General features: G+C 43.0%; 1 protein-coding gene across 5 annotated transcripts in view; it reads right to left on the reverse strand.

The window, feature by feature from the left end:
* Window positions 1–247: 247 nt before the first annotated feature.
* Window positions 248–24921, reverse strand: part of GOLIM4 (golgi integral membrane protein 4) — a 148889-nt gene continuing 124215 nt past the window's right edge. For all 5 annotated transcript variants that reach the window (XM_056565108.1, XM_056565110.1, XM_056565109.1 and 2 more), the window contains 5 exons: window positions 24658–24770; window positions 17291–17443; window positions 16762–16830; window positions 14029–14103; window positions 248–3050 (listed from right to left, as the gene is read on the reverse strand). In XM_056565108.1, the coding sequence (XP_056421083.1) occupies window positions 2892–3050; window positions 14029–14103; window positions 16762–16830; window positions 17291–17443; window positions 24658–24770 (569 nt within the window). In that variant the 3' untranslated portion in view covers window positions 248–2891. The remainder of the gene's footprint in view (window positions 3051–14028; window positions 14104–16761; window positions 16831–17290; window positions 17444–24657; window positions 24771–24921) is intronic.

Genomic DNA, 24921 nt, shown 5'->3' on the forward strand with positions numbered 1-24921 from the left:
AGAAGCGCCTGTAAATGCTTGTGTCCTCATCCGCAGCCCTCCTAAGAGGCAGTAGATAAGCAATTTGACCGTGTAGTAGGAGATGTCGGCGCTGGATAGAGGAACCAGGAGGAGTGCAGCATAAAATCAAGTTGGGTTTATTGGATGCAACGCGTTTCGCTGCGCATGCGCAGCGAAACGAGTTGCATCCAATAAACCCAACTTGATTTTATGCTGCACTCCTCCTGGTTCCTCTATCCAGCGCCGACATCTCCTACTACACGGTCAAATTGCTTATCAACAACCAGTTAGGACACAGATGTGATTTGTCAAAATGAGGTTAGAAATTTGAAGCTGAAAATGGATTGGTTGGTATCAATAACATCAAAAAATTCTCGTTTTACATCTTCTTCTTCATTATTTTATCCTCATTGTGAGGGAATGTATCACATTAAATATTCAATCACATCTGCCAGTATCAGGTTACAGAGCAAGAAGAACTGAGCAGATTGATTTACAGTGTATACAAAGTTAACGGGGTTCTACAATATAATAATAATAAATGATAATAAATCACGCCTGCTTGGACTAGAAAACAATAAACTACACTGTACTCACCTCACATGCTCCAGCACCAATGCACTGATCCATTCTGGTCTCTCAGTTTGCTTATGATGATTGTGAGCTGTCCGGTCTCTTCTGATGACATCTCTAAACCCAAATCCATTTCCGACGATCAGTGAAGCTTCAGTGTGTGGAACATCATTGGAAGAGGTGGGACAAACGTCACCAGGGTGTGTAAACATGAGGACCAGTGTAGATCAAAGTGTCTTTGCTGGAGCCTGTCTGGTGGGAAAGTCTAGCCTATTATTTTCCTGCCCCCACAGGCAGCAGTGACTTCTCATATTAAGGTGTACCCGTCATTTCAGGTGACTTTTCAGAATAAGCTGCAATTGGTTTGTACATGAGAAGCAGCACTATTTTTGGTCATTATATAACTTGTTTATGGTATTTTACAAGTTTATTTTAAAAACTACAGTGTATTTTAAAAACTACAGATCACGGTGCAAAAAAATGAGTGCTCATACATTCCCGTTATAGGGGTCAGAAGAATTTTAAGCATCTAAGTTTCATACAAAATGTTAAAATATTTAAAATAAGTAAAAGTAATACAAAACCTATATAAATTATTAGGTTTTGTAATCGTGTGGACCTATAGAATAAAAGAATGTGTCATTTTTGCTTTTTTTGTTAGTTAGCTTTTGTGGTAAAATTAGTGATTTCATTACAAAGTACAATTGGTGGCATAAAAAAAAACCTTTATATAGGTCTGTAGCTTGAAAATGAAAATTGTTATGGCTATAAGAAGATGAAAAGAAATAAGCGGAAGTGCACAAATGAAAAATAGCTGCTCCTTTAAGGGGTTACAGCAGAAGGAGGGGGGGGGGGTGAGAATTTTATAACAGGAAATAAAACAAACATCTTTGTCTAGTAAGATATAGTTTTTTTTTTTTTTATATTCGCATGGAATATGTATCTATACAAAGTTTGTTCATAGTACAGTGTCTATTTAAAGTGTACCTTTCATGAAACAAACTTTTTATATATTAAAGATAAAGCCCTACTGAATAACTTTTTAATTGCTTTTATTTAAAAAAAATTCCTCCTTTCATGTTTTTTTCACTTTAAAAACTCCACTAGTGGTCTCCCAAGCAATCCTGTGAGCAAGCATTTCGGACTCAGTGAGTGAGTCTGAAATCTGCTCTGTGCAGCTCCCAGCCTGTCAGTCAGACAGGCAGGAGGGAGGGGGAGCACTCAGCTCATACACAAGCAGGGAGCAGACAGAGAGGATACATTCCCTCTTCTCTTTTTCTCAGTTCCTCTCCCCTCTATCCACTTTCCACATGGCTAATTATATATGCACTGCTTATCTGCTCATTCATGGACTTGCCGTTGCTATGACAACCTCCTGTGCATTGTGCGGTTGAATTGAGCTACTGGAGAGCATAGAAAAGAGGTATTTTTAGGGGTTTTTAAAGCAAAATAAATGCAGGGACAGAGTTAGTCAGGGACAGATGGGGAGGGGGATTAGGGAAAGTTTAGATGGTGATAGGTACTCTTTAAATTGTGGAACCCCTTTCGGTACTAGTATTTATTCAATAAAATCTCTGCTTTTTCTATGACTAGGAGTCCAGTTGGCAGTCTCACTCAAAGACTGATATCCTTTTCTGTATGAGTGTGCATACAGAGATAGCGGTTTGTCACTAATAAGGACCGCCCTGAGGACACCTAAGCTCAGAATCAGCTGAGATTTAGATATATAAAATACAAATGGCACACATCTTTTCCCACAACATTGTATATCAATCTGCTCATCTCTTCTTGCTCTACAATGATGATTCTGGCAGACAAGAATAAATGATCAATGTGACAGGTTCCCTTTCAGCCATTTTAAACCAAAATAGTTTCTCTAGATGTCGCAATCACTGCCAAAGGGTTACATTACCTTGATTACCGCATACATTAAATATTAAATATAGCAGGAAACTGTCTGAATTCCCTCTCATAAAAAGGGATATAAGGCACAATATCTATAATTCTTCTGCCCTAAAACAAGGTGCGTGACATGGTCTAAGTAATGGTAATACGTAGTACCACCATGCTCTTGTGTATAGGAGAACATAATACTGTAAGTATTAGTACTCCAATCACAAGAAAGCTGCTCGACGTTGTTTTTAAACGGTTGTGCATTATGAAATATTTGCTAAAGCTTTAAGTTAATAAAAGAAGCATCATATAATAAAATACAGCTTTATATAAATGTGTCAGATTCTAATACAAAAAGAATACAACATAAAAAGGCCAGCTTGGAATCTGCAATGGGACATGGTGTTCTAGAGTCCTTTAGAGCATTACATCTCGGCTCGCCTCTTATTTTTTGCTCCTGCTGCTCCGTCTCCTTCTTCTTCTTCTTCTTCTTCCTCTTCTTCATAATTTTCATCATGGTTATCGCCATTAACTTTTTGGGGAGCTTCATGTTCCCTTTCTACCCCAATCTGTTTTCTTCCAGCCTAAGAGGCAAAAATAATTTCCAAATGAATCACTTTGTGCATATTAAGTTGGATTTGTACTAATACAATGAATGTTCTACCCATATTTTGCAGTCAACAGTTAAAAATGGCAACCTCCATTGGAAATGGATAATATTTGATGACAGACTAAAGGTCCCCATGCACTTTCGTCAAAGGTCGGCTGAACCCACTGACTTCAACCAGACAAGCAGACTGTCTGAAGTGCATAGGGGTCTCTTCTCACTCAATAGGTAATGTTGGAGGAGAGAAGAGAAGAGTTGAGTATGCTCGATTTCAACTGCCTGACCTTTTAAATCCCAGAAAGAAAAGCCACCAGAACTATCTTGCAATGGTTACCCTTTCTATCTCTAATCAGAATACATAAAAAGTCAGCCATGCTAAAATGTTCATGTGTCTATGGGGAGAGCGAGAGACATAGCTGTAGGCCGAACAAACAGCTCACAACTACTAGTAACCTGCCACCTAAAATAATAGTGAATGACAATGTTACTTGTAATGTAGTACCACTGTTGCTTCATGTGTGGCTGCTTAGAGGTGAAGAACAATGCATTTGATACATGTTACAATTCAACCTCAAAATTTTGCATGAGCTTAGAAGACCCTACACAAACATAGTTAAAGAGTACCTGTCATCAACAAAAACTTTTAATATGTTGTTCATAATCATTAATGAAGACATATTGTAATATATCTTCATTAAAAAAATATTAATATTTATACCAGTTTTTTCATTTTATACTTTTGGCCACTAGGGGTCTCTCTTCTATGCCTGGTCTGCAGGCAGCTTCCTATGCTTTTCATAGTAAGTGTACAGCTTTTAGGACTAATGCTGAAAGGGTTCTGGTCCTTCCACAGGAAGTTCAGTACTCTCAGCTCAGGACTCGCTCCCAGCCTGGAGCAGCACTGTGAGCTACAAGCCTGCACATGCCTCTCATATAACAGAGGCCAGTCACCTCCCCCTGCTCTGTGTTCTCCCTGCCCCTCACCACACGTTATCTTATACATTGTATTATCTCACTGCACTCCCTGCTCTGTGCCCCCCCCCCCGACATTCATCTTAATTACTGACTCTGTAATTGCTCTCACCTCCCCTGGTTCTCAGCATTGACTTTTTAGTGCAGAGAGACACAGGAGAGAGAAAGACAGAGGCTGCCGTCCCTCCCCTGTACTTAGTCTGTATGCACACTGCAGAGCAGTGTTTCCCAACCAGGGCGCCTCCAGCTGTTGCAAAACTACAACTCCCAGCATGCCCGGACAGCTGTTGGCTGTCTGGGCATGCTGGGAGTTGTAGTTTTGCAACAGCTGGAGGTATCCTGGTTGGGAAACACTGCTGCAGAGGGAGAGCAGCAAACAGGAAGACTGGTAGAAGCAGAGTCCCGGCCAGGCTTCATGTGACATCATGCCTGCCGGGACCCGCCTCCTTCCACCCTTCAGAAAGACAGTGCTCCTGAGCTAATGAAGAGGGATAAAAAAAAAAGGTATTTTCACAGTGTTTTAAACCTCAATAAACACAGGGATAGGCATAGTTAGAGTAAGGGACAGATGGGGAGGGGGATCAGGGAAAGTTTAGTTGATGACAGGTACTCTTTAAAAGCTTTTTATTGTCCAGCTAAATAAAATGAAGGCAGGCAGGGCTTATTCAAAGATGCCCAAGGGTTGAGAGTGTGTTTCTCTGAGAGTCTTAGGCATGCCCCTGCAACATGAAATAAATGAGGATTTGAATACTAGTAGATATGCATAAGGCATGGACATGGTAAATCGTAATTGTAACTAATTGGCTTGACTCTCTCTCGGAGGATGCTGAGGGGGTTTGCGGTGCAGATACCACACTGCTAGTTGGCAACAATCTACAGTACAATGAATGTGGATGAGGCTTTCAAACCCCATCCAAATGTTGTAAGGAAAACTTGCCCTTGCACAAGAATTTGCATTAGGATCTGAAGCAGAACTCTTCCCCTGCATGCACAGACATTGGCAAAACTGGTAACCTTCTTTTAACCCCTTAAAGGACTCAGCCCATTTTCACCTTAAGGACCCGAAAATTTTTTGCACATCTGACCACTGTCACTTTAAGCATTAATAACTCTGGGGTGCTTTTACTTTTCATTCTGATTCCAAGACTGTTTTTTCGTGACATATTCTACTTTATGTTAATGGTACATTTTTGTCGATACTTGTATCATTTCTTGGTAAAAAAGAAAAAAAAATTGAGAAAAAATTTGAAAATGTAGCATTTTTTTAAACTTTGAAGCTCTCTGCTTATAAGGAAAATGGACATCCCAAATAAATTATATATTGATTCACATATACAATATGTCTACTTTATGTTTGCATCATAAAGTTGACATGTTTTTACTTTTGGAAGACATCAGAGGGCTTCAAAGTTCAGCAGCAATTTTCCAATTTTTCCAAATTGCTCAGAAGAGGAGGAGCGTCATTGAGCTTTTAGAGAGAGAATTTGGTTGGAATAGAAGTCAGGGGGCCATGTGCGTTTACAAAGCCCCCGTGGTGCCAGAACAGTGGATCCCCCCACACATGTGACCCCATTTTGAAAACTACACCCCTCACAGAATTTAATAAGGGGTGCATTGATCATTTACACCCCACTGGCAGGTGTGTGTGTATGGGGGGGGGGGGGGGGTCCCATTGTTCTGGCACTATGGGGGCTCTGTAAACACACGTGGCCTTCAATTCCGGACAAATTTTCTCTCCAAAAGCCGCAGTTTGCACGCAGAGCACTTTACATCCACATATGGGGTATGTTCTTACTCAGAAGAAATGGGGTTACAAATTTTGGGGGGCTTTTTTTCCCCCTATTTTCCCCTGTGAAAATGAAAAATTTAGGGTAACACCAGCATTTTAGTAAAAAAAATTTTTTTTTTTCATTTTTCCATCCAACTTTAACGACAATTTGTCAAACACCTGTGAGGTATTTAGGCATACACGTCAGATCCAACAATTTTTTTTATTTAATATATCACTCAGTACCTAATTCTGACCATGTACATTGCACTTTTAATTTACCTCCCTAGTCTGAATTCCTCTCAAAGGGAGGGGGCGTGGCCTCACTGTGCAGGTCTCTGCCTCCTCCCTCAGTATGCTGTCTGCTCCCATCTCCCCTAGCATTAGCAAAACTACAACTCCCAGCTTGTCCTCACTGACAGTAGCGGGACACAAGCTGACAGTGGGAGGATTTTTCTCCAGCTGTGAGCCCTGCGCTCACAGCTGTCAATCAAGGAAGTGTGTCCATGACATAGGTGATGACGCATGGACACATCAGGACTAGTATGTGTCCAACCACGCAGGGGGGGCAGTTGTTTGACTGGCTTTTTCAGTGCTAAATACTGAAAATTTTCTAACGAACGCAATTGCATAACCTATTGGTTTTGCATGCTTTAAAACATATCAAAAGTTTTGTATCTGACAGTGCCCCTTTAACCCCTTGGGGACGGAGGGTTTTCCAGTTTTTGCAGGTTCATTTTTCTTCCTTACCTTTTAAAAATCATAACCCTTTCAATTTTGCAGCTAAAAATACATATGATGGCTTATTTTTTGCGCCACCAATTCTACTTTGTAATAACATTAGTCATTTTAGCCAAAAATCTACGGCGAAACGGAAAAGAAAAATCATTGTGCGACAAAATTGAAGAAATAATTGAATTTTGTAAATTTTGGGGGCTTCTGTTTCTACCCAAAAAAATCTTTGGTAAAAATGACACCTTATCTTTATTCTGTAGGTCCATATGATTAAAATGATATCCTACTTATATAGGTAGGATTGTGTCGTACTTCTGAAAAAAATCATAACTACATGCAGGAAAATATATATGTTTAAAATTGTCATCTTCTGACCCCTATAACTTTTTTATTTTTCCGTGTATGGAGTGGTATGAGGGCTAATTTTTTGCACCCTGATCTTAGGTTTTCAGTGGTACCATTTTTGTATTGATCACATTTTTTCATGATATAAACAGTGACCAAAAATACGCTATTTTGGATTTGGAATTTTTTTGCGCGTACGCCATTGACCGTGCGATTTAATTAACTATATATTTTTATAATTCGGCAGTGTTTAATGGCAGGGTACCGCAAAATTATGTACCCTTTTAGTAAGGCTAGTAAGGTTAGTGTAACAACAATCTGTGCAGCCTCAGTTATATACCAAGTTTACCCCTTTGTTATTTATTTGTATAAAGATTATTTATTTGTTTGTTTAATATGCCCAGTGAATGAATGTTTTACTCCTTGGAGAAAATAAACTAGAAAATAAGTCTTTATGTGCTACTGCATTTGATTTTAAAAAAAGGATTTGGGAGAAGAGGAGGGACTTAAGTTGTGCTGGCCCCAGTTGGGATACAGCCTGCTCCCTCTCCCTCTGCCTCTCCCTCTGCGTTGTCTTTATTGCAGAGAAAAAAAATCCCACAATTACCTTCAGTTATGTAAGCTCTAAACAAATAATGATGAATACTAAACTGTCTGGGTAATATAATTGCTGTTAAAATTACATCACAGTAAGTCAGACAGAGAAAACTGCTGACAATCTTATTACATAGAACTAAATGGAATCTGCTCTCATAACTCCTAATGGCAATAGTGGCATGATTGTAATGTGAGAAGATTAAAAATTAGGTGAAGTAATATTTCTTATCCAGTTAAGCATTAAACTTTATTTGTTTTGAACCCATCTGTCAGTGTACAGCCTGAGATTGAAGGGACCAGTTGGTGATAAGTCAGTTTGCTATGTCAGATTTTGTTTCCATATCATTTAACAAAACATTTTAACAGTCAAGGGTAGGGAAATGGGAAGGAAGGGTCAGGTTTGGCAGGACAATAAAGCTGAGAGGGTAGAGGAATTACCAAAGCCATATAGTGGAGGACGTCCGGCCTCCATTAACGCTGTCACTCTAGAGGAAGAAAAAAAGAATGCAATACAACCATCCAATGTATTCATATATCTCAAAAGGTGAGCCCAGATAAACAGGAACAAACCAGGGAAGTGGAGGGTAAGGAGAGGGTTAGTGGGACAGGTGGTTGGGCACCTAGAGGAGCCTGAATCTGAAAAAAATACACCATGTCAGTCAGAGCCTAGTGGATCTCCACCGCCTATGGATTGTTCCAAGTACCATGTAAGAAGTCCAAAGCATTCCTTCAGCTTTTGTCTTATATGTGCAGGGAATAAAGGTAGGAATCTACACCAGGTGAGAAATAATCTTTTAACCAGTCTCTCCCAGAGGAGTGAAGACTCTATCTAGTCTCTCATGTACCTTTTGTGTGGAGGCCCCAATTGTTTTTGTTCTGTTAGGTTCCACATAAAAAATCACTAGTAAGACATGTCAGCTTTTATATACTACTAAGCAGCAAATGATATCAAACAGCGATGGTTGCAGTTCTGTGCTGATGTGAAAAGTGACTATAGAGGCTGGCACTGGATGGAGGTAAAATACAACCGGTCCCTAGTCTGCCTCAGAGTAGAGACTGTGATGCTGTGTACCAGATGCTTTTTTTTTAAACACATCCATGCATCTTATTCTGGCCTTCTCCTTCCGTAGGCAGAAGCCCCTGTTTGTTATGGAAAAGGCACTTCCACATTCACTGGAGCAAAGGACCAGGATGACACATAAGGGAGAATGTAATGTGGCATCTGTTAATAAGCCTCTGTGGGCAACAGAATCTCTGTTCAGAGATTAGTATACTAGGAAGTTTAATTCAATTTCAGCCTCTATAGCAGCACACTGTATAAAAAGTGCAAAACTTACTTTGGTGCAGTCTTTTTTTCGTTATCTGCATCAGATACAACTTTGATCTGCTATTGTTGCAAAAAAACTTACAGCCGAATAAAGTAAAAAAAAGGAAGGGTTCGAGACAACCACAGTAGTATAAAAGCTACACTAAAATAAATCTCCTTGAACACCATTTCTAAACGTGTATTCTACTTTGTGGTGCACACAAGAATAGCTGGGATTATTCAGCTATGGCTTTGTGGATTTTTAACAGGGTGCACACGTATTGATTCAGAGGCCTAAAGAGACGGAGCTCTCAATCTACTCTCTGACTAAAATATATTAAGCTAAAAGCATATCTTCATGACCCATGTGTAGATTATCCATTGAACTCCACATCCAATGGGCTATTACACAGATTGTCTAACAGAACCCCAGGAAAAGTCACTTCTTATGCTGAAATCTTTATCTCCTGCCTCTCTCCTGCTTTCAGACAGCAAAAGTGATACTGGAAGAAAATAATGTGAGCATAAAGAGGCCCCAGATTGTTCCTTCTAGGGTGATAATGTGACTTCAGCAGACTCCGGCTCACTGAAATAACAGCCATATGTGACATCTGCTAAGTAAAAAGCCTAAGGAAGTGATGCGCTAACTGGGCCAGAACGGGAACTCCCAGGATTGTGGAAGTTCAGAGGAATCTGACTAACAATATTCTGTTCACTGGGTGTTACAGCTAATAGCTTTGATAGCATGTTACTTTAGCTTTAAAGGAACACCAACCCCAGTAAGTAACAGATTTAATATTTCAGTTGGAATTTAGTTTTAACTTTTTGTCTGTATATACACTCTTCAACACTGAAACTGCAACACCAAGAACAAATGGAGGAAATAGCAGGTGTTGCCAAGATCTGCAAATGACCACATTTTAAAGCTTGTAGCACCAATATGTGGCATGTGAGGGCCTTTAATGGTATAACAGCCAGATCAAAAAGGAGATTTTTTTTGTACTCACCGTAAAATATCTTTCTTGTAGCCTTCATTAGGGGACACCTATACTGATGGGGTATATGTTCTTGCCACTAGGAGGCGCTGACACTGGGAAAAAAAAAGTTGGCTCCTCCCTGGCAGGATATACCTGCCCAATGGAAATGAAGTAATCACAAAGCAGTAGGAGAAGCCAACAAAGAAATATGTCCGAAGGACCCTAGAAAAGTATCCCGGATCAAAAACCCAAGATCCGGAAAAGAGGATCTGGACCAAAAATGAAGAAATGGGTGGGTGCGGTGTCCCCCCAATGAAGGCTACGCGAAAGAGATTTTACGGCGAGTACAAAAAATCTCAGTTTTTCAGTTAATCTCCATTGGGAGACACCTATACTGATGGGATGTACCAAAGCAGTCCCCTAGGGTGGGAAAAACAACCATCAGAGAAAGGGAATCAGTCCAGAGACCGAACCCACTCGACCGTAAGGCCTGCTGACGAGATCCCAGGCAGGGACAACAGAGGCCCCCAAACTGAGCTCCTGGAAGAAACCCCTGTCCATGGAAATGTACTAGGACGCCAAAGGAAGAGACCGTCCTATGTAGAGACTCTAAACCTATAGTCCACCTAGAGAGACAAGAAAAAGACGACTAGGAAGACAGATGGGCCAGAACCATTCCGGGAGGAGGTAGGAAATCAACTCCAAGGAACACGGAACCAGACAGAGGGCTAGCCCAGCTGGGAAACAAAAATTGAAAGGGACACAACAAGAGAACTCCATCCAGAGTCAACCAATTCAAGAGAACATGGTGGAAAAAATGCCAGGGAGAGCAGTGTAAACCTGAGCAAAAGGCAAGCACAGGAGGTGAAGACCAGAAAACCACCGGAAAAAAGAAGAAAGATGGAAACCGGCTCTGGAAAGGCCCGGTGCAAAAAAATTGACTACCTGAACAGCTGCAGACCAAAAACTGCAAGCTCAGAGGCCTGCCACAAGCACCTGGGAGGTGAAATAAGCTTGACTAGCATGATCCGAAGTCCGAAACATCCTCGATCTCAGGAGTACATGGACCCCGAAGTCGGAGACTGAAGTAATAATGGCCAAAAAAGGAGCAGAACGCCCAGCAAAGGGGCATCCCGGAGCACTAGAGTGACTGACATGGGAACTGGAGGTTCCTAGGTAACCTGTAAGACGTACACGTAAGAACAAACTGCCAAAAGGAGCATCCTGGAGCACCGTAGGGGCCGACATGTGAATTAAAGGATCCTTAGTCGCCTGGAAGACGGCTACCTGTAGAGTAATTAAATCCAACATCTGCAAAATTCTCCGGGTGACATACTTATATGTTGAGACAAAAAGTGCGGTACAGAAAGACCGCCCCACAAAAGGGATCACGGAGAAGTCTGGACGAGAGAGCTAAACTGCCCGAGACCTTATCCATCACTAAGGCCCAAAGAAGCAGGAGGCTCGATCCAGAAAAGAAGGCACGATACAGCAGCCTAGGATAGTGTCCAAGACAAGGAGAATAACTGGACACTGACCCCAGCGGACCAAAGCACTCCCAAGCAACATCCGTCAGGATGGGAACGGAGGGGGAAACAAAAGGGAAGGTTACTCCAGAAGACCATATTGTCAGTGTAGCGTAACTGACACAGACCAAGGGAAGGATGAACACACCCCTCCTGGGAGATTGCACCGAGGGAAGAGGAGAACAATGGCAGGACCCAAACAACAAACTGACTGTCGCAGAACTGACTGTGTCGCCCCATCTGGCCCCATGCCAGAACTGAGGTGGTCAACCGCCGTAGACCTGTGGGAGCAAGATCACAGGAAGGCCCGAGGAACACCTCACCGAAAGGAAGGAAAGGTGGGCTCTACACATGCAGAGTGGCCTTTAGGGACAAAGGCATGGTTTCCGCACGATAGTAGTAGGGTACCAAGGCTGCAGACGCGAAAGAAACCGCAGAAATCCAAAAGTCTGGCAGTATGGAATACCTCTCAGCACACAACGGCGTGTCACAACCATGCCCCTTGCAGACCAATGTTGCACCTTTAGAAAGGGGGAACAGAGTGCTGTTGTAGCTGTCAAAGTAGATAGAACCTGCAGGAGACGCCCACACCCCATCTCTTAATGGTGCCAAACACAGGACTGCTGTCGCAGACGCAGGAGACGAAGGGTGTGTGTGGGAAAAGAAACATGCAGACAGTCTGATAGACAGGTATACAAGGTCAAATGAACCCACCAAGACACTCTGTGGAACTTCACATGGAAAATGAGTCACCGGACTGCAGCCGCGGGAACGACAAGAATGGGGGGTATCACCTGGCAGATTAGAAAAATATGCAGACACAGTCTGGTTATCTGGCATAGAGACCATGGCCACACTAGGTTCCGCATTCAGAACCGCACACAGAAAGTGGGTTACCAGCCTTCAGCCAAGAGAGCGGCAGGCATGTAAAGAGGGACCTGGTAAAGGAGGGAACCCCAGGAACCAGTATGTGGTGCAATGTATCACTTGGAAATACACCTTGGCAGTGGGTTATCTGAACTTCTATCCACGGTGTGGGAAGAATATGGCAGCTGACCCGACATAGTAGTAAACCCTGCAGACAACTGTCTGGCTGACTGGGATAGTATTCCAGAACACTCAGGGTCACACCTTCAAACCCACCCACAGAAAGTGGGGTATCGGAGTGCGGCCAAACTAATGGGTGGCCTGGCGGTGTAGGAGACCCAGCAGACGAAAGTCTGGCTTACTGGCATCAGTCCCAAGGACCTCCAGGGACCCTCATCCAGATTCTGTACACCAGCAGTGAGGTACGGGAAACCTGACCATGCCCACTACAGCCCTGAAAGGGGAGACTTACGGCGGCGGAGACCATGCAGACAACAGTCCGGCTGAATAAATACACTTCCAGGTGCTGGGGAAAAGGGGACAGTCAGACAGATCACTGTGCCCCTCTGTCGCATGTGGGACAGAGGGGAGGCCTAGGAGACATGAATAGTATCCCAGCCACCCTGGAAAATGGGGGCAGGCTGAGAAGCCGTGGATTGTATCCCCATTACCCCATATAGGGTCCATAGGACACGCTGGGTCACTACTTCGTACACCTAACACAGCAGTGGGGTACAGGAACTCCAACCGTAGATACATCAGCCGACTGATGAGTGACAGGCGGCAGAGGAAACCACGCAAACCACTGTCTGACTTACTGGTATGGGTCCCATAGTATACAACGGGTCACTTCTTCGGACACCTCGCACGGCAGTGGGGTACCGGCATGCCAGCCGCGGACGCGAGACAACTGTCTGGCATATTGATATCAGGTCCAATCCCTGTCTTGCTGTATGCTCCACAAGAAGTTATTTTCTTTTTAAATTTCTTTTCTGTCTGACCATAGTGCTCTCTGCTGACACCTCTGTCTGTCTCAGGAACTGTCAAGAGCAGGAGCAAATCCCCATAGCAAACCTATCCTGCTTTTGACAGTTCCTGAGACAGACCGAGGTGTCAGCAGAGAGCACTGTGGTCAGACAGAAAAGAAATGTAAAAAGAAAAGAACTTCATGTGAAGCATACAACAGCTTATAAGTACTGGACGCATTAAGATTTTTAAATAAAAGTAATTTACAAATCTGTTTAACTTTCTGGCACAAGTTGATATAAAAAAAAAAAAAGTTTTTCACCAGAGTACTCCTTTAATGTTGCCTTTCCCAGTGGTTGGATGACCAACAAGAACTGGAATGACAACAAAAGGTGCAGAGTCTAACCTCCGATAGGAGTGAAACGGGACATTACATAACCAAACCTAGGGCATCAAACAGTGACTACACAAACCATACTGTACTTCAGTGTGGTCTTATCTTACAGCCTGCAGTGAAACTTAAAGTGACTAGAACATTATCAGTAGTAGATGGAAAACATCAGAATAACTTTTGTGCTGTCTGACAAAGATAAACAGTTATTTTTATGCAAGACAGCAGAGTTACACAAGACAGCAGAGCGAATAGTGTAGACTCTACACAACTCCAGACTCTGTTGACTTTGGTGTAAAACATACCCTCTCACGCTGCCAGGAGTAGGAAGGGGGGTTATTGAGGATGTTCGCAAGTTATCACAAGATACTACAAAAAAAAAAAAAAGGTACTAAAAAATGAATCTACACTCCCCTTAAAGTGATGTCCGAGTGGCATACAGTACTTTTGAATACAGAGATTCGTCAAGATGCATTAAGAGGCAATTTTTTTAGATGCTACTTACATTTTCTTCATTTTCCCCATAAAGTTCCTCTGCATTGTTTTCTCGTTTTCTTTCCTCCGTTAGATCTTCCTGAACCTACAGTGCAATAGAAGAGACAAATTGTTACATACTAATAGAACAAAGATATTCTCCATTTAAAACCATAATAAAGCAGAGTGAATGCAAGTTACATGTAGCTAGGATAAAAGTATAGCTGTACAATTAAATAAGCCATTACCGTCCTACAAGCAATCCATTCATATGTTCATGTTAAGCTTTAGTAAACCATATGTCAATTTGACATATATGAATTAATTTTGAGCCATTGGACTCACAGTCCATGGTATGCTTAGGTCTATATCCATACACCGATAGTTAAAGGGTAGCTCCCACCATCCTATTTTTTTTTTCTGTCCCTACCTATTGCCAATCTATCCTTAACCCCCTCCCTGCTTTTCATTTTTATTTTTACTATATTAAAAATGCATTTTTGTCTGCCTGGCAGTGTGCTCACTACCAGGCTGACTTCCCCAGCAGGCACCATGTCACTGATGCCTGCTGGGGGGGACTTCCGCCCTTAGTTCAACTACACAGGGTGCCTCCAGCTGTTTCACCACTACAACTCCCAGCCTGCCCTGACATCTATATGCTGTCAGGGCATGCTGGGAGTTGTAGTATTGAAACAGCTGGAGGCACCCTGTGTAGATAAACTATTAGTTAGTTACAAGCGGCGCTATGGCACTAGCCCATTCCCCCCCCCCCCTGCTACGGCACTAGCCCGTTCCCTCCTCCCCCCCCCCACCCCGCATACCCCGTTCCCTCATTACACTTGCAGTTACTGCAGAGTCCGGCAGCGGGCATGCAGGGACAGCGGCGGCAACGAGGCGGCGGCGATGTGCGGTAGAAGTGTCCTCCCAGCCAGTGGCCAGGGAGCCAATGCGCTCGCTCCCACCTGTCTGATTGACAGGCAGGGAGCGAGTGCAGCCTAACTGAAAAAGGACTGATTGCCACTGATTGCCACACCTTTTTAATGAAAAAAAAAAAGAATAAAAGTATATTAGAGATATGTTGTAGTACATAAGTACTACAACATCAAAAAATAAAGTTGGTGACAGTGCCCATTTAATACGGCTCACCCACTCAGCATGGAACAGGCCTAGTCATGGCTCACACATTAGTCTATACAAGGGTGTGTGTGTGTATCAGCACACGGTGTTGTGCAGTGCATCTGTGTCTCCACGCTTCTCAGCTTCTATTGAATGGCTCACACATTAGTCTATACAAGGGTGTGTGTGTATCAGCACACGGTGTTGTGCAGTGCATCTGTGTCTCCACGCTTCTCAGCTTCTATTGAATGGCTCACACATTAGTCTATACAAGGGTGTGTGTGTGTATCAGCACACGGTGTTGTGCAGTGCATCTGAGTCTCCATGCTTCTCAGCTTCTATTGAATGGCTCACACATTAGTCTATACAAGGGTGTGTGTGTATCAGCACACGGTGTTGTGCAGTGCATCTGTGTCTCCACGCTTCTCAGCTTCTATTGAATGGCTCACACATTAGTCTATACAAGGGTGTGTGTGTGTATCAGCACACGGTGTTGTGCAGTGCATCTGAGTCTCCACGCTTCTCAGCTTCTATTGAATGGCTCACACATTCAAACAAACAGTAAAGCACTAGCTGATATTGGAGTCAAATTCAAAGTGCCTTTATTCCAACAATACTAATATTACACACTCAGTGATATCAATACGTGTGTACTGCTTTCAGCATTGTTGGAATAAACAAACCTTTTATTTGACTTCTTTACTGTTTATATATAGGTCTGTCTGATGCAACAAATGCAACACTTATGCAACAAAACCTTGGGGATAGTAAAAAGAATGTAAGTTGACTCCAAAGGACCTCAAAACAGAGGTTGGGACAGTTTACTAAGATGTAGTTAAAGGGGTAGTCCAGTGGTGAAAAACTTATCCCCTATCCTAAGGATAGGGGATAAGTTTGAGATCGCGGGGGGTCCGACCGCTGGGGCCCCCTGCGATCTCTCTGTACGGGGCCCCGGCTCTCCGCCGAGATAGCGGGTGTCGACCCCCGCACGAGGCGGCGGCCGACACGCCCCCTCAATACATCTCTATGGCAGAGCCGGAGATTGCCGAAGGCAGCGCTTCGGCTCTGCCATAGAGTTGTATTGAGGGGGCGTGTCGGCCGCCGCCTCGTGCGGAGGTCGACACGCCCCCTTCCCGCGGGCTGTCGGGGCACCGTACAGGAGATCGCAGGGGGCCCCAGCGGTCGGACCCCCCGCGATCTGCAACTTATCCCCTATCCTTAGGATAGGGGATAAGTTGCTCACCACTGAATCACCACTGGACTACTCCTTTAAGCATTCAGCAGTATAGCTACTTTTATTTTAACAGTATTCATCAGATGATTGTTTTGCCCAAAGAAAACCCACACCTAAGTGCCAATAGCCCCAGTCTTTAAAAAAGGAATAAGATGGAAGTTTTATCAAAACTAGTAAAAATTTTAAAAAATGCGTACAGTAGCCAAAGAGGTTTGGGGAGAGCAGGGGCACATTTTCTTTGCACCAGATTGGGCAACTCTCACCCACTGTACATGCACCTGAAAGGTCAGGTTCCCCCCCCCCTGTGGGATTCAACAAAGTGTTATGGCTGCCACAGCTGCAGCTATTCCTATAAATACAATGTTTGTTTCCAGAAATAAATATTTAGTAGTGATATAAGGGTATTGTAAATACCTCTTCTTCTCCTTCTTCTTGATACTGTTCATCTACATTATCCTCTTGCTGGTCAGGATTTCCAGCCATCTTCAACAACAAAGAAACGCTATTAAGCCACATGATAATACAGACTTTATATATCATTACAGCCTGCATTGATATCTTATAGTGGAATACACACAGAGTCAACAGGAATATACTGTGCATGCTTTATATTATGCACTTTCTATGGATTTCTCCATGTTAAGGCCATACACTGTATCAGAAATATTACTGCAATGATACGAATTTCAAGATAAACAAGAGAATATCATTACAATAATTAGTGTCTTGTGCTAAAAAAAAAAAAAAAAAAAAAAAAAGAGGAAAAAAGTTGCTAGCCATTTGCTTTGCAAGTGAGGCATAAAATGTGTGTTTTCTATGACTAGATGGAAAGCTGAAGTGTGCAGTTTAGCAGTGAGCTCTTTGTAGGTTCCTGTCTTGTGGAGTTCTTCTGCCTCCAAGTGACTTCCTAAGGCACTTTCTTTTGCAAATGTAAAAACCTTACCACTAAATGTTCTTGTTTTTGTGCCTGGTCCTGCTGCTTCTGCTCCTCATTCTCATCTGGTAAGTTCTCCTCCCGTTCTTGTTCTGCCTCTTCAAATTCATCTTCCCCTTGGTTATTGGGATCATCTGCAGGATTAACATCCTCTGCAGCCGCCTGGTATATACATAGATCGTGATAGAAATACATTGAGTAATGTTCTTTGCCTTCTTTAACCCCTTAAGGACCCAGCCCAAATATACCTTAAGGACCCGGCCATTTTTTGAACATCTGACCACTGTCACTTTAAACATTAATAACTCTGGAATGCTTTTACCTTTCATTCTGATTCCGAGATTGTTTTTTCGTGACATATTCTACTTTATGTTAGTGGTAAAATTTTGTTGATACTTGCATCATTTCTTGGTGAAAAATTCCAAAATTTGATGAAAAAATTGAAAATTTAGCATTTTTTTAACTTTGAAGCTCTCTGCTTGTAAGGAAAATGGATATTCCAAATAAATTATACATTGATTCACATATGCAATATGTCTACTTTATGTTTGCATCATAAAATTGACATGTTTTTACTTTTGGAAGACATCAGAGGGCTTCAAAGTTCAGCAGCAATTTTCCAATTTTTCACAAAATTTTCAAAATCGGAATTTTTCAGGGACCAGTTCAGTTTTGAAGTGGATTTGAAGGGCCTTCATATTAGAAATACCCCACAAATGACCCCATTATAAAAACTGCACCCCTCAAAGTATTCAAAATGACATTCAGTAAGTGTGTTAACCCTTTACGTGTTTCACAGGAATAGCAGCAAAGTGAAGGAGAAAATTCTAAATCTTCATTTTTTACACTCGCATGTTCTTGTAGACCCAGTTTTTGAATTTTTACAAGGGGTAATAGATGAAAAATCCCCCCAAAATTTGTAACCCAATTTCTCTCGAGTAAGGAAATAGCTCATATGTGTATGTCAAGTGTTCGGCGGGCGCAGTAGAGGGCTCAGAAGGGAAGGAGCGACAATAGGATTTTGGAGAGGGAATTTTGCTGAAATGGTTTTTGGGGGGCATGTCACATTTAGGAAGCCCCTATGGTGCCAGAACAGCAGAAAACCCCAACATGGCATACCATTTTGGAAACTAGACCCCTCAAGGCACGTAACAAGGGGTCCAGTGAGCCTTAACACCCCACAGGTGTTTGACGACTTTTCGTTAAAGTCGGATGTGTAAATGAAAAAAAAAATTTTTTCACTAAAGTGCAGTTTTTCCCCCAAATTTACCATTTTTACAAAGGGTAATGGGAGAAAATGCCCCCCCAAATTTGTAACCCCATCTCTTCTGAGTATGGAAATACCCCATGTTAGGATGTAAAATGCTTTGCGGGCAAACTACAATGCTCAGAAGAGAAGGAGTCACATTTGGCTTTTTGAAAGCAACTTTTGCTGAAATGGTTTTTTGGGGGCATGTCGCATTTAGGAAGCCCCTGTGGTGCCAGAACAGCAAAAAATACCCACATGGCATACTATTTTGGAAACTACACCCCTCAAGGAACGTAACAAGGGGTCCGCTGAGCCTTAACACCCCACAGGTGTTTGACGACTTTTCGTTAAAGTTGGATGTGTAAATGAAAAATTTTTTTTTTTTTACTAAAATGCAGTTTTTCCCCAAAATTTTACATTTTTACAAGGGGTAATAGGAGAAAATGACCCCCAAAATGTGTAACCCCATTTCTTCTGAGTATGGAAATACCCCATGTTAGGACGTAAAATGCTCTGCTGGCGAACTACAATGCTCAGAAGAGGAGGAGCGCTATTGAGCTTTTGGAAAGAGAATTAGTTTGGAATGGTAGTCAGGGGCCATGTGCGTTTACAAAGCCCCCCGTGGTGCCAGAACAGTGGAACCCCCCACATGTGACCCCATTTTGGAAACTACACCCCTCACATAATTTAATAAGGGGTGCAGTGAGTATTTACACCCCACAGAACTTTGGAACAGTGGGCTGTGCAAATGAAAAAGTTTATTTTTCATTTTTACGGACCACTGTTCCAAAAATCTGTCAGACATCTGTGGGGCGTAAATTCTCAATGTACCCCTTATTACATTACGTGAGGGGTGTAGTTTCCAAAATGGGGTCACATGTGTCAGGGGTCCATTGTTCTGGCACTATGGGGGCTTTGTAAACACATGTGGCCTTCAATTCCGGACAAATTTTCTCTACAAAATCCCAATGGCGCTCCTTCTCTTCTGAGCATTGTAGTTCGCCCGCAGAGCACTTTAAATTTACATATGGGGTATGTTCTTACTCAGAAGAGATGGGTTTACAAATTTGGGGGGGCTTTTTTCCTATTTCCCGATGTGAAAATGAAAAATTTAGGGTAACACCAGCATTTTAGTGAAAAAATATAATTTTTTTCATTTTCCCATCCAACTTTAATGAAAATTCGTCAAACACCTGTGGGGTGTTCAGGCTCACTATACCCCTTGTCACGTTCGGTGAGGGGTGTAGTTTCCAAAATGGGGTCACATGTGGGTATTTTTTTTTTTTTGCGTTTGTCAGAACCGCTGTAAAATCAGCCACCCCTGTGCAAATCACCAATTTAGGCCTCAAATGTACATGGTGCACTCTCACTCCTGAGCCTTGTTGTGTGCCCGCAGAGCATTTTACGCCCACATCTGGGGTATTTCTGTACTCAGGAGAAATTGCGTTACAAATTTTGGGGGTCTTTTTTTCCTTTTACCGCTTGTGGAAATAAAAAGTATGGGGCAACACCAGCATGTTAGTGTAAAAAAATAAAAAAATTTTACACTAACAGGCTGGTGTAGCCCCCAACTTTTCCTTTTCACAAGCGGTAAAAGGAAAAAAAGCCCCCCAAAATTTGTAGTGTAATTTCTCCCGAGTACGGAGATACCCCATATGTGGCCCTAAACTGTTGCCTTGAAATACGACAGGGCTCCGAAGTAAGAGAGCACCATGCGCATTTGAGGACTAAATTAGGGATTGCATAGGGGTGGACATAGGGGTATTCTACGCCAGTGATTCCCAAACAGGGTGCCTCCAGCTGTTGCTAAACTCCCAGCATGCCTGGACAGTCAGTGGCTGTCCAGAAATGCTGGGAGTTGTTGTTTTGCAACAGCTGGAGGCTCCGTTTTGGAAACCCTGCCGTACAAGACGTTTTAAATTGTTTATTGGGGGGGGGGGGGGGGGGGGGCAGTGTAAGGGGTGTATATGTAGTATTTTACCCTTTATTAGGTGTTAGTGTAGTGTAGTGTTTTTAGGGTACATTCACACTGGCAGGTTACGGTGAATTTCCCGCTAGGAGTTTGCACTGCGGCAAAGAATTTGCCGCAGCCCAAACTTGAAGCAGGAAATTTACTGTAAACCCGCCTATGTGAATGTACCCTGTACGTTCACATGGGGGGGCAAACCTCCAGCTGTTTCAAAACTACAACTCCCAGCATGTACTGACAGACCGTGCATGCTGGGAGTTGTAGTTTTGCAACAGCTGGAGGCACACTGGTTGGAAAACCTTCAGTTAGGTTCTGTTACCTAACTCAATATTTTCCAACCAGTGTGCCTCCAGCTGTTGCAAAACTACAACTCCCAGCATGTACTAATCACCGAAGGGCATGCTGGGAGATGTAGTTATGCAATAGCTGGAGGTACCCAACTACAACTCCCAGCATGCCGAGATAGCTGTTTGCTTTCTGGGCATGCTGGGAATTGCAGTTTTGCAACATCTGGAGAGCTACAGTTTTTAGACCACTGCACAGTGATCTCCAAACTGTGGACCTCCAGATGTTGCAAAACTACAACTCCCAGCATGTCCAGACAACAAACAGCTATGTGGGCATGCTAGGAGTTGTAGTTTTGCAACATCTGGAGGGATATAGTTTAGAGCCCACTGTATAGTGGTCTCAAACTGCAGCCCTCCAGCTGTTGCAAAACTACATATTCCAGCATGCCCAAACAGCTGTCTGGGCATGCTGGGAGTTGTAGTTTTGCAACATCTGGAGGGCTACAGTTAGAGACCACGGTCTCAGACTGTAGCCCTCCAGATCTACTTACCGGCTTCCGTAGGATCCCGGCAGCCGTCCTCTTCAGACGCACGTGACGCCGCCCGCCGATCAACGTCGCCGCAGCCTCCGGACGGGTAAGTGGACGTCGGCGCCCGTTCCCCTTCAGTTCCCCGTTCTGCCCCGCCTATTGTGGGAGGGCAGGACGGGGAAAACGAAAGTTAACCCCCCCCGCCCCCGGTCTGCTATTGGTCGTCGCCTCTGACGATCAATAGCAGACCAATAGCAGAGATAGGAGGGGTGGCAACCCTGCCACCTCACTCCTATGCCTACAGGGGGATCGTGGGTGTCTTAGACAACCGCGATCCCCCTTCTATTCCGGGTCACCGGGTCACAATAGACCCGTATGACCCGGAATCGGCGCAAATCGCAAGTGTGAATTCACTTGCGATTTGCGCCGATCGCCGACGGGGGGGGGTCTGATGACCCCCCTGGGCATTTGCACGGGGTGCCTGCTGATTGATATCAGCAGTCACCCCGGCCCGGTCCCCGCCCGGCGCGCGGCGGGGACCGAAATTCCCACGGGCGTATGGATACGCCCTGGGTCCTTAAGTACCAGGACGTCAAGGCGTATCCATACGCCCTAGGTCCTTAAGTGGTTAAAGGGGTATTCCAGGCAAAACCTTTTTTTTATATATATCAACTGGCTCCGGAAAGTTCAACAGATTTGTAAATTACTTCTATTAAAAAATCTTAATCCTTCCAATAGTTATTAGCTTCTGAAGTTTTCTGTCTAACTGCTCAATGATGATGTCACGTCCCGGGAGCTGTGCATGATGGGAGAATATCCCCATAGGAACTGCACAGCTCCCGGAACGTGAGTCATCAGAGAGCAGTTAGACAGAAAAAGTTTTGGCCTGGAATACCCCTTTAACTTTCTAGAACAAATAAATATACAGTGCTTGGCAAAAGTATCCCCCCCCCCCCATGACTTTTTTCATATTTTGGTACATTACAGCCTTAAGTTCTATGTTTTGTTAATCTGAATTTTATGTGATGGATCAGAACCCAATAGTCTAAGTTGGTGAAGTCATATGAGAAAAATATATAAATAAAACTATTGTTTAGAAATAGAAAACAGAAAATTGGCATGTGGATATGTATTCACCCTTTGTTAGGAAGCCCATAAAAAGCTCTAGTGCAACCAATTATCTTCAGAAGTCACATAATTAGTGAAATGATGTCCACCTGTGTGCAATCTAAGTGTCACATGATCTGTCATTACATATACACATCTTGTTTGAAAGGCTCCAGAGGCTGCAACACCTAAGCAAGAGGCATCAGTAACCAAACACTGCCATGAAGACCAAGGAACTCACCAAACAAGTAAGGGACAATGTTGTTATGAAGTACAAGTCAGGGTTAGGTTTAAAAAAAATATCCAAATCTTTGGTGATCCCCAGGAGCACCATCAAATCTATCATAACCAAATGGAAATAACATGGCACAACAACAACTTGCCAAGAGATGGCCGCCCACCAAAACTCACGGACCATGGCAGCATCATGCTGTGGGATTGTTTTTCAGCAGCCAGGACTGGGAAACTGTTCAGAGTTGAGGGAAAGATGGATGGTGCTAAATACAGGGATATTCTTGAGCAAAACCTGTACCACTCTGTGCATGATTTGAGGCTAGGATGGAGGTTCACCTTCCAGCAGGACAATGACCCAAAACACACTGCTAAAGCAACACTTGAGTGGTTTAAGGGGAAACATGTAAATGTGTTGGAATGGCCTAGTCAAAGCCAGATCGCAATCCAATCAAAAATCTGCGGTCAGACATAAAGTTTACTGTTCACAAGCACAATCCATCTAACTTGAAGGAGCTGGAGCAGTTTTGCAAGGAGGAATGGGCAAAAATCCCAGTGGTAAGATGTGGCAGCTCATAGAGACTTATCCAAAGATGACTTGGAGCTGTGATTGCTCTACAAGGTGGGCCATTTATATGGATACACCTTAATTAAATGGGAATGATTGGTGATATTAACTTCCTGTTTGTGGTACATTAGTATATGTGAGGGGGGAAACTTTTCAAGATGGGTGGTGACCATGGCGGCCATTTTGAAGTCGGCCATTTTGAATCCAACTTTAGTTTTTTCAATAGGAAGAGGGTCATGTGAAGTATCAAAGTTATTGAGAATTTCACAAGAAAAACAATGATGTGCTTGATTTTAACGTAACTTTATTCTTTCATGAGTTATTTACAAGTTTCTGACCACTTATAAAATGTGTTCAATGTGCTGCCCATTGTGCTGGATTGTCAATGCAACCCTCTTCTCCCACTCTTCACACACTGACAGCAACACCGCAGGAGAAATGCTAGCACAGGCTTTCAGCTGCTGCACATCTCGTATCTTCACAGCATAGACAATTGCCTTCAGATGACCCCAAAGATAAAAGTCTAAGGGGGTCAGATCGGGAGACCTTGGGGGCCATTCAACTGGCCCACGACAACAATCCACTTTCCAGGAAACGGTTCATCTAGGAATGCTCGGACCTGACACCCATAATGTGGTGGTGCATTCCTAGATGAACAGTTTCCTGGAAAGTGGATTGGTCGTCGTAGGCCAGTTAAATGGCCCCCAAGGTCTCCCGATCTGACTCCCTTAGACTTTTATCTTTGGGGTCATCTGAAGGCAATTGTCTATGCTGTGAAGATACGAGATGTGCAGCACGTGAAACTATGGATCCTGGAAGCCTGTGCTAGCATTTCTCCTGCGGTGTTGCTATCAGTGTGTGAAGAGTGGGAGAAGAGGGTTGCATTGACAATCCAGCACAATGGGCAGCACATTGAACACATTTTATAAGTGGTCAGAAACTTGTAAATAACTCATGAAAGAGTAAAGTTATGTTAAAACCAAGCACATCATTGTTTTTCTTGTGAAATTCCCAATAACTTTGATGTGTCACATGACCCTCTTCCAATTGAAAAAACTAAAGTTGGATTCAAAATAGCAGACTTCAAAATGGCCGCCATGGTCACCACTCATCTTGAAAAGTTTCCCCCCTCACATATACTAATGTGCCACAAACAGGAAGTTAATATCACCAACCATTTCCATTTTATTAAGGTGTATCCATATAAATGGCTCACCCTGTACAAAGAATTGACTTTAGAGGGGGGGGGGGGGGGGGGGTGAATAGTTATGCACATTTACTTTTTCGGTTATTTTATCCTATTTGTTGTTTGCTTCACAAAAAAACATCTTCAAAGTTGTGGGTATGTTCTGTAAATTAAATGATCAAACTCCTCAAACAATCTATGTTAATTCCAGGTTGTGGCATTACAGTTACAACATTTCCATATAATCACCTCGGCTTGTTCCCTGCTCATAGTTTGTAGGTCCGTAGCTGGCTCTTCATTTGCATTTTTGGCTGTGTCACCTTCTTCTTCAGCTTCTTCTTGGTGATTTTCCCTTTCATATGCTGCAATAAAATGGCAAGATATTATGCAGAGATTATGTCAGGGACACACTGTTGGTATGGTATATTATAATTCATTATAAAGTGGCACCAATATGTTCCCTGCATTTACTGTAAAGTGCAGTGAGAATTTAGGGGTCTGGATGTCGTTCTA

This window comes from Hyla sarda, chromosome 3 (genome assembly GCF_029499605.1).
Source record: "Hyla sarda isolate aHylSar1 chromosome 3, aHylSar1.hap1, whole genome shotgun sequence".
Lineage (NCBI taxonomy): Eukaryota > Metazoa > Chordata > Amphibia > Anura > Hylidae > Hyla > Hyla sarda.